General features: G+C 31.9%; 2 protein-coding genes across 4 annotated transcripts in view; one reads left to right on the top strand and one right to left on the bottom strand.

Moving 5' to 3' along the window:
- Positions 1–393: 393 nt before the first annotated feature.
- On the bottom strand, positions 394–3,925 carry LOC132723567 (brorin-like). Of its 3 annotated transcripts, none has more exons than XM_060708308.1 (3): positions 3,786–3,925; positions 1,583–1,994; positions 394–559 (listed from the first exon to the last, which is right to left on the bottom strand). In XM_060708308.1, exons 1-3 carry the CDS (start codon positions 3,786–3,788, stop codon positions 426–428), a joined length of 549 nt encoding a protein of 182 aa, XP_060564291.1. In that variant the 5' UTR covers positions 3,789–3,925; the 3' UTR covers positions 394–425. The 3 variants fall into 3 exon arrangements, with proteins under 3 accessions (XP_060564291.1, XP_060564289.1, XP_060564290.1); XM_060708306.1 differs by having other exon boundaries at positions 1,583–2,093; positions 3,786–3,912; XM_060708307.1 differs by lacking the exon at positions 3,786–3,925 and having other exon boundaries at positions 1,583–2,193.
- A 929-nt stretch (positions 3,926–4,854) lies between these two features.
- The window catches only part of LOC132723557 (GATA zinc finger domain-containing protein 7-like), a 43,069-nt gene continuing 37,937 nt past the window's right edge, over positions 4,855–9,986 (top strand). The window contains exon 1 of the mRNA XM_060708293.1: positions 4,855–5,378. The gene's annotated coding sequence lies outside the window, so the exon portion shown is untranslated. The remainder of the gene's footprint in view (positions 5,379–9,986) is intronic.

Below are 9,986 nucleotides of genomic sequence, written 5' to 3'. Positions count from 1 at the left end.
TTCACAATCTTCGGTATTCAATAATTTATAACCTATATAACCTGAATTTAGAACATAACAATAAAAGGGTGATTGTAAATAATCTAATGCCCAAGATATGGAAAAAATAACGTTCCGAAAATAACCGATTTGCTACGATATTGGCTAAAGGAGACCGGTGTGTATACAATGGGCCAAAGGTATATTTTTGGCGGGAAAGCATTACAGTAAGACTGCCTTAATACGGTATATTTGATTTAAGCAATATCAACTTTCTTTTACCAAAATGTTTTGCCTAGCGATGACAATTATTTATCTGGTTCTTGTTGAAGTTGCTGTTGTTGTTTATTATACGTAAATTAACATTATGTGTTTTTCTCTGTTTATTTTTCTAAAGAAAACTAAAATCCAAACTATATGAATATACTTTATTTCAGAATGTTATTTCATCCAAGAACGGGATAAACGTGTACGCTGCCACCATATAAACCACCGTTTGAACAGTATGCAACATCTCCAGATGGTAGGGTCACGTTCTTTCCTTCAGGTATTATTTTGTCATCGTGCATACAGTTGGGACCTAATAAAGAAAATAATGATAGTTATAATCACTGTTATAAATCTATTTTAATTATATCAATATACCGGTATACCGATATACATGTACAATAAAATGAAGTGACTGTTGCAACGGGGTATAAAAAGATGCGCTTGAATAAGGGACCCTTTAAGAGTGCTAACTGCATTGTCGGGCGCCATTTCTCATTCTGTCGTGTGGCATTGTCATGATGTTACATCGAACAGTCTAGCGCACGATGAACGATATTGCAAATGGCACGAATACGATTCCGTACCTTTATTTCAAATTTGCGACAACAAAATACAATAAATACACTTACTAAAGGCAACCATATATAAGCAATATAACAGATGTGTGACTGTAAACCCAAAATGCACCCATATAAGTATAACGTTTTTTTTTCATTTTGTTATAAAGATATATTAAATTTTAATTTCACACTTTATAAAATATAACCAATAAAATGTCAGCGTTTGAACCACGTGATGTTCTTATATAAATCATTATCGGATTTTTTTTAAGACTCCATTCATTTCCAGAGTCCAAAATTTCCATATCAAATGCATATTGCACCCCGTATAGCCACGTTTTCATTTCCATAGTAATAGTTGTATCAAATTCGTATTGAACTTCATCTGGCCTTATTTTCATTTTCAGGAAAAATATTCGTATTATATCAATTTTTTATTGTTACTTTAAGTAAACAAAGTTCTCTCAAAATGTCCAAAAAGTGAACTATACATTGTTGAGAAAAATACTGACTCGTACATAGTTGTAAAACACACAGGTGTTCGGCGCGTTGGTTGGTGGTAGTGACCAATCAACGCGCCGAGTACCTGTGGTAAAGCATACATAAGACTCGGCATGCATGTGCCTCGTCCAATGTAGATTTAATAGCTGTGTTCTCGTCCAATAGAATTCAATGTCAATGTATTAACACCTCATAATATATTAAGATGCTGTAAATGAATTTATATTATGTATTGTTTATCATAGTATGTCTACATTATGTGAAAGCCTTACCATTAGGGCATTGGTAACAACAATCTCTCGGACCTTTAACACCATCGACACAAGGGATATAACATGGTAACGGATAGCAGTAATGATAGCCATGGTGAACGCACGGGTATGGGCATTCTGATGTTGTAGGATATGTCGTAGTTGTAAATTGTCGGTTACGTAATTCATGTGACGTTATTTCTGACGTCATCTTTTTGAAAAAGTGTCCACGTCTTGTCTTTTTTGCAGGATTAACTTGCGGGTGTACTGCCTTTTCCTCTCGCACTTTTAAGGTCATCGGTTCCGCTGTCGTCGGCTCCGGACATGATCCGCAGCAGTCATGGGGACCATAGACTGGATTGTCGCACGGTGGTGGAGGGCATGGAAATGCAAACGGGCAGCCATGCAGAAACCTTTTAATTCCGGTGTAATCCTTGGCACGGACGTAAGTTGGTGAGAAACAAAGAACACAGATTAAAGCACACGTGACTTTAAAGATTAATGTCCAAGACATCGTTATTTTCACAATATTCTTTAATAAAGAAAATAAATAAATGACGATATATCTACTCTTATCTATTCTATAAATAGATCTGGCAGATACATGTAGATAAACAAGAGCACTGTCTGATAATGAGTCCAATGTAAAAAATTTGAGGACTTTGACACAGAAAGAACAAAACAAGAAATCATTGGCTGATTTTAAGTTAAGTTTTCAAGACTGGGCAACGAGACTTGAATCGGACCTAAATCATGTGTACGATGAGCAAGAAATTGTAACATACATGTATTATGATTTTAACAATGCCAGAGTAAACTCAGAGAAACGCTATTTTCGAAAACATATAGATGCTGTTTGTATATGTTCTTAAAGGGACATGGTCCATTATGAAAGGTCTGCAATATCATATAAAAAGATATGTTGATAGTATTTTGCATCATACACGGAAACAAACGTCGAAAGAATTATATATGAATGCTGTTGGTAGGTTAAAGATATATTATCCGATATTATATAGGCCCTATATGTATAAAGCAGATAAAAAATTATTCCGTAAAAAATACTAGTTTTCATCATATAAATGGTCATACAAAATCGGTTTGATCTTTCTTAAGATTTTCCTTTAAAGAAATAATTTGTAAGAATATCCAAACGATACATTTCTTTTGTTTTTATCAATAGTTGAATTATTTATTGAAAATGTGCCCATTGTAGACCAATCCACTTTAAAGTTACATATTCAAAGTTTATTGACATTTTCAAATTCAAGTTAAGAAAACAGGTCTTTTTGTATTCGACTTGAAAACAGTGCCACACTTCAGTCTGTCACAAATATGATAAAATAGTTTCTCTTAAAAAATTAAATTCGTGACTAAATTTAACTCACAATGTAATTATTCAATATAACTGGTACGTTTCTCGGCGGTATCATACAAAATGCATCCAGAAAGAAGTCCCCTCCCCGTTCGGGCGCTTTTCAAACTAGGAGGTTAAGTGTTTATTATTTGACTCGTTAATTAAATCGTCCACAAGTTTCTAATCTACATGTATAATATATGTTTTTATTACGAACTGTCTTAAACTGGTGGTACCCGGCCACCAGAAGAGAAGTTTTAAAATGAATGAACGCGTTCCATGTACTAACTGTCGTCCTAACGGATATTTGAAGCTACTTCACAAATTTATTGCCTCTTGAAACTGATTTTATATCTTCTTAAATATGTGATACTTAGCTATTACATGCCATCTCAGTTCTGTGTTTACATGAACTGATCGTGTGTGAACATTTAAAGATATTTAAAGATATTTAATTTACTTTTGATAACACTTACCTATACCTGCCTTATTTATACTGGGCTTGTTTAGGTATGAATTTGCAACTATTCATTATTAATGCGAAGGTTTGGTGATTTTGGGGTCACAGTTCTTGTATAAAACATCATTGCAGACAGTGTCCATTTTAACTTATATTTAGCATATACTAACTTCAAAAGAAAAGAAAAATGGTGGCATATGACTTTTTGAAAACTTATTACAAATACTAGATATAAAGTATGAGTCATGGACTTTTTCATATTCACATTTTGTATTAATATTTTCCGCTTTCGAAATACTGGCACGAAGAAAGCTAGTTATTTGTTTCAACCTAGTAACAAAAACATTTCGTTGTACCGCCGTATAATTATAATGTTTCTCTTTATGCCTTAAGTTTTAAAACCTTACCATAAAATGTAGTCTTTCAAACAAGCTGTTTCAATTAAGCGAATTCCACCGTTGCTAGCACGGCAAAATATCGACCGGCATTTCCACCCTTTACACAGCATGGCCTCGTTTTTATATATATTCATACGCAGAAATATTTCAATTTTGTAACCTTCCGCGACTGAAAAAAATCGGGAGGGAAATTTCACGGAGTTACCACTCCTCGTTGTCTTCGTTGAAAATTGTCAAAAGTTCAAATAGCCGTGAGAGTTTACCGTTTCGTAACATATGTGTTCTTTCTTGTAATTTTAAGAACTGAAAATCTGTTAACCATCGACTTGTATCTGCACATTGGACCCTCTTGTCCAGATAAAAGGAACGCTGCGATTGGCTGAAACCGGCACGTTATCAGAAGCCGCTTTAAGTAGGTCCTGGGTTGGAGATACGACGGCACTTTATCTTTCGGGCTATCTTATCAATGTTTGCACAGGTAACTTGTCTTCATGTATTATTAGCTACTTCTATCTCTAATCTTTGTTGTTAATGCGAAAATTTATAATGTCCGCCATTTTTATTGCTTATTTGCTTAAATTCGATCTAAGTCTATTTATGGCTCTCCAAACAAGTGGCTATAATATGCAAATGAGGCGTGGTTCAAAGATCCACAATGTCAATGTAACAATTTCTCTACTTGGCATGAATACCAAATTATACCGTTACTTTTTAAACTTAGGTACGTTTTGTTTAATGCGAACTTGTTATAGAACCATCTTTGTTCCTTTTAAAATAAAAAGTTATGGTTGTGCGCAGCTACTCGGATATTACCGGTGTGCTATAGAGTTGTATATCACTAGTTCCAGAAGTGGATTTTATATGGTTGGGAACTGATAACACGGGGTAAGTGAGTGGGGTCAGGGCTGGTTACGTTTGCAGAACGCCATATCAGTGCCCGATATGGAATTTTATTAATTTTATCAGAAAGTGAATTTAGGCTATATCTGCATATAAATGAAGAGAGATAGTGACTGCTCTATGATTTATCGTTGTTTATGGCCGTCAACATGGCCCACAATATGTTTATCTTTAATTTCATTGCAGCCCTAACTGATAGAACTCCTGGCGTATGATGATAAAAACGTTATCTTTGAATGAATATTTGGGTTCTTTTAAAACCCACTTGGTGATCATTTCTCTACTACTGATACGGGGACTTTCGGACATGCAGAATTAAGTGTTAAGGACATTGCTACTTAATCTATTTTTTAAAGAATGAAAACACAGTTTTATTTGATGAAAATAATTTACTATGTGTACATGTATTAAACTCTCCGTTTCAAATTACACGTGTTCAACAACAAAAAACAATTAAATAAAAGTAATTTAATTAAAGGAAAACTGAATGCGAAGTCAATTTAATTTGAATTATAATTGGAAATACGCAATGTGCATACACCCACGGACTACTTTTTCTCACCGCCTGTCTACCTTCCGAGTGTGCAGGTAAGAGTAGCGTTTTAAAATGGCGGACTGTTTTAGGATGAAAAAATGTCCGCCATATTGGAATTAAAAAACTCTGATTATTTTATGGGCAGGAATAATAGGTTTACAAAACTTGTGAGTTTTCTTTTTCTAGAAGCCATCAGGCTTCAAATTAAAACATTAAAAGGTTGTTTTAGAATATATCAAAGGTGTTTATGGTGGCCGAATAAAGCATGTTCTTAAGGAAATACCACGTTAAAATTTCAACATAAGAATTAAAACTGCATATTTGGAGGTAAAACATTTGTTTGTTTGTTTTTTTGTCTTTTCTAAAGCCCGTTATGTAAATAAAACTATATGTTCACAAACACTTTTTTACAATGACATTTGACGTCTTATGCGTAAAACATTTCAAAATGTCTCCTTTCTGAAAAAGAAAAGACTTCGTCATTAAAATCATGATCAGTCTAATAAGATTTCAAAAACAAAATTTTTCCTCAAGAAATCATCTTCAAAAAAAAATCAAAATGCTGCTTACTTATTAAGGTGCAAAAGAATCCCAAATTATGATTTCAAATTAAGCGTTTTTGAGGGCTTGTGAAAAATTGAGGGCTTTTTTTTTTTTTCATAATATAAATATCTCGGATGTTATACATTCATCTCTTCTCCACTTGTATGATATAAGTCCACGATGGACCCTACGTCATGCAAGGCAATTGTTCCTTTTTTTCTTTTTGGGCTGTTTTTTTTTTTTTTTTAAAGATATAGGAACGAGATTTTGATCACTGTCACGTGCTTTTTAGCATCGCAATATACAAATGCACATAAAACTTCAAACATTTAGTATTGCAATATACATAGAACTGCTAACATTTAGCACTGCAATATACATAAAGCTGTTAACATTTAGCATTGCAATACGCATATAATGCTTACATTTGGCATTGCAATATACATAGAACTGCAAATATTTGGCATTGCAATATACATAGAACTGCTAACATTTTGCACTGCAATATACATAAAGCTGCTAACATTTAGCATTGTAATATACATAATATTATATTGCTTACATCTAGCATTGCAATATACATAGAAGTGCTAACATTTGGCATTGCAATAAACATAGAACTGCTAACATTTAGCATTGCAATATACATAGAACTACTAACATTTAGCACTGCAATATACATAAAGCTGCTAACATTTAGTATTGTAATATACATATAATGCTTACATTTAGCATTGCAGTACACATAGAACTGCTAACATTTAGCATTGCAATATACATAGAACTGCTAACATTTAGCAATGCAATATACATAGAACTGCTAACATTTAGCATTGCAATATACATAGAACTGTATATTGCAATGCTAAATGTTAGCACTTCTATGTATATTGTAATGCTAAATGTTAGCACTTCTATGTATATTGCAATGCTAAATGTTAGCACTTCTATGTATATTGTAATGCTAAATGTTAGCAGTTCTATGTATATTGTAATGCTAAATGTTAGCACTTCTATGTATATTGTAATGCTAAATGTTAGCAGTTCTATGTATATTGTAATGCTAAATGTTAGCACTTCTATGTATATTGTAATGCTAAATGTTAGCAGTTCTATGTATATTGTAATGCTAAATGTTAGCACTTCTATGTATATTGTAATGCTAAATGTTAGCACTTCTATGTATATTGTAATGCTAAATGTTAGCACTTCTATGTATATTGTAATGCTAAATGTTAGCAGTTCTATGTATATTGTAATGCTAAATGTTAGCAGTTCTATGTATATTGTAATGCTAAATGTTAGCAGTTCTATGTATATTGCAATGCTAAATGTTAGCAGTTCTATGTATATTGCATTGCTAAATGTTAGCAGTTCTATGTTTATTGCAATGCTAATGCTAACATTTAGCATTACAATATACATAGAACTGCATTACAATATACATAGAACTGCTAACATTTAGCATTACAATATACATAGAAGTGCTAACATTTAGCATTACAATATACATAGAACTGCTAACATTTAGCATTACAATATACATAGAACTGCTAACATTTAGCATTACAATATATATAGAAGTGCTAACATTTAGCATTACAATATACATAGAAGTGCTAACATTTAGCATTACAATATACATAGAAGTGCTAACATTTAGCATTACAATATACATAGAACTGCTAACATTTAGCATTACAATATACATAGAAGTACAAACATAGATATCATCATAATAAACATTTATATTTGTGTTGGAAATCTTCTAAGCATTTAGTGTAAGTCACCAGTTTTTATGCGTTTATATTCAAATATAAATAAAGGATTTATGTGGACCTATAACGGTCTTCGTCAATGGTTTTGCAGTGAAAAAACCTTTCTACAGCAAATGAGAGCTTATTCGTGAGATGTTGGTTAAGCAAAATGCCTTTCCATGAAGATTGTGTGACCATTTATGCAATCTTTGTAATCGCTCCTTTGTATAATTCTGGGTTTGTAATAAAACTTGTTTGTCGACAAATTCTAAATTCTCAGTATATAATTCTATATTCATGTTGTTTGTTGTATTTTCAGAACATTGTTATTTCAAAAACTTTACTGTGTAAGGATCTAGTTAAATGGAGAGCTCTTTTCTAAAACCGTACTATGTAGAAGTGAATTGACAGGCTTTTTTTATACTAAAACCGTCTTGTTAAATACTTGTTAAAAGGAGAATCCTTCATCATTATTTTAATTTAGATATCTAGTTAAATTTATGAAGAAAAGCCTTACTATGTAGAATTCTAAGTTAATAAAGAAACCTTTGGTATTCAAAAATCTTACCGGTTGATACCGAAAGAATCGTTGTTGGAAAACTTTTCTATACAGAATTACTAGTATCTAAAATAGTGAAACCTTTGCTTTGTCTAAACTTTCCAAAACAGTTTAATCTAGAACAGTATGATTGTTTAATTATGAAATACTTTGTCCTAAAAACGTGTCAAATTATATTAGAGACTGTTGCTTTGTAAAAATGACACCTTTGTTTGCCTATAAACCTTTTAATGTACAATTCAAATTTTGTAAAGAGATTTTTGTAAGTACAAACCACTCAAGATTCAAGATTTTCAAGATTTGATTTCAATAAATGCAAAAGTCCCACAATACATTGTTCCGGGAAACATTAGCAACTTGCGACATAGATAAATACATACATACATAGAATCATATAACGTAATAGAACTTTAACTTATTAAGTGATGACTCTTGTTTGCCCAATTTGTTTTTATTTAGAAATATATACAGTTTGTTTATAATACCCATGTTAGTTTCAAACGTTTCTTTATGAATCTGAATTATAAAGTGGATTGGTCTATCTTGGAATGTATCTGAAACTATAAATAATCATGTTGATTTTAGTATTTAGTATCAGACATAACATCAAACTACTAAATAATTATATAGTTTGTTGTTGACAAGTGTGATATTACATATATTTATATATCAGATAATAAAATGTTCTAGAACAAAGCATTATTGCTCATCCTGTAGATGGTCATACAAAATCACTTACAACTTTATAAACGTTTCTTTTTCAAACAATATTCTTTTAAAAATATTCAAATAACACATTTTCTTTGGGTTTTTTTTATCTATATCTGAAATACTTGTCTTGTGGAATATGTACCCATTCTAGACCATTCATCTTTAAGGTGTACAATAACACGGATGTTTACCCAAAATTATATCAGTTTGAGGTCAAAGTTTATAATAAAGTCCTTGGTGCCCAAACAATCTTTGCAATGTAGTATGTAGGACTTTCGTTCGATCAAGAAATCCTTATAATGTAGAACGTAGGAATTTCGTTTGATCAAGAAAACTTTATAATATTGAACGTAGGACTTTCGTTTGATCAAGAAAACTTTATAATATTGAACGTAGGACTTTCGTTTGATCAAGAAAACCTTTTAATGTAGAACTTAGGAATTTCTTTTGATCAAGAAAACATTATGTAGAACATAGGAATTTCGTTTGATCAAGAAAACATTATAATGTAGTACACAGGATTTTCGTTTGATCAAGAAAACCTTATAATGTAGAACGTAGGAATTTCTTTATACCTTATGTAGAACATGGGACTTTCGTTTGATTAAAAGATCCCTGTCAGTCCAAAAGTCCAAAAGCCTTTTTCTGTAGCTTCAGTGTTGCTCAACGTAACCCTTGTTATTTTTAAAACATTTATCTGCAGAAGTCTTGTTTATTATCAAAAACCCTTCTAATGCTTCAAAAGACTTCCTGATTATTTAAGTACTATCCACTCTTTATCACACTCTGATAGGATGGGTCTAAAATGTAACGTTAAGAGTTCGGCTTACTTTTTATCAAAGGAGATCTGTATTTTGACGTAATTGTGGTTTTATACATCAGGGCATAATGTTTTTCTGTCTTAAAAATCGTGTTAGTGCTATTCCTGGTGCAAACATAATTGACAATATTTTATTATATCTAAATGTGTCTTTATAGTCACTAAGTAGGCACAAAGCAAGCAACATAAGTTAACCACCCACTCTAGCACCGTGCAGTATCGTACACAAAATAAAAATCCATTACAGTTGGTCGTATATCCTTACTCAAATATTTACTTATCTTCGTGGAGAAGTCGTAATATGTTCCCTATTAATAAGTCGTTATGTCTTCCTAGATAAGTCTTAATATCTTCGTTAATAAGTCGTGATTTCTTTTTTTGTAAG

Source organism: Ruditapes philippinarum, unplaced genomic scaffold, assembly GCF_026571515.1.
Source record: "Ruditapes philippinarum isolate M1 unplaced genomic scaffold, ASM2657151v2 ctg3342_1_1_1_1, whole genome shotgun sequence".
In the NCBI taxonomy this organism is placed as follows: Eukaryota; Metazoa; Mollusca; class Bivalvia; order Venerida; family Veneridae; genus Ruditapes; species Ruditapes philippinarum.
Note: the sequence above shows the minus strand (reverse complement) of the source record. Positions and strands in the feature narration are given on the sequence as shown.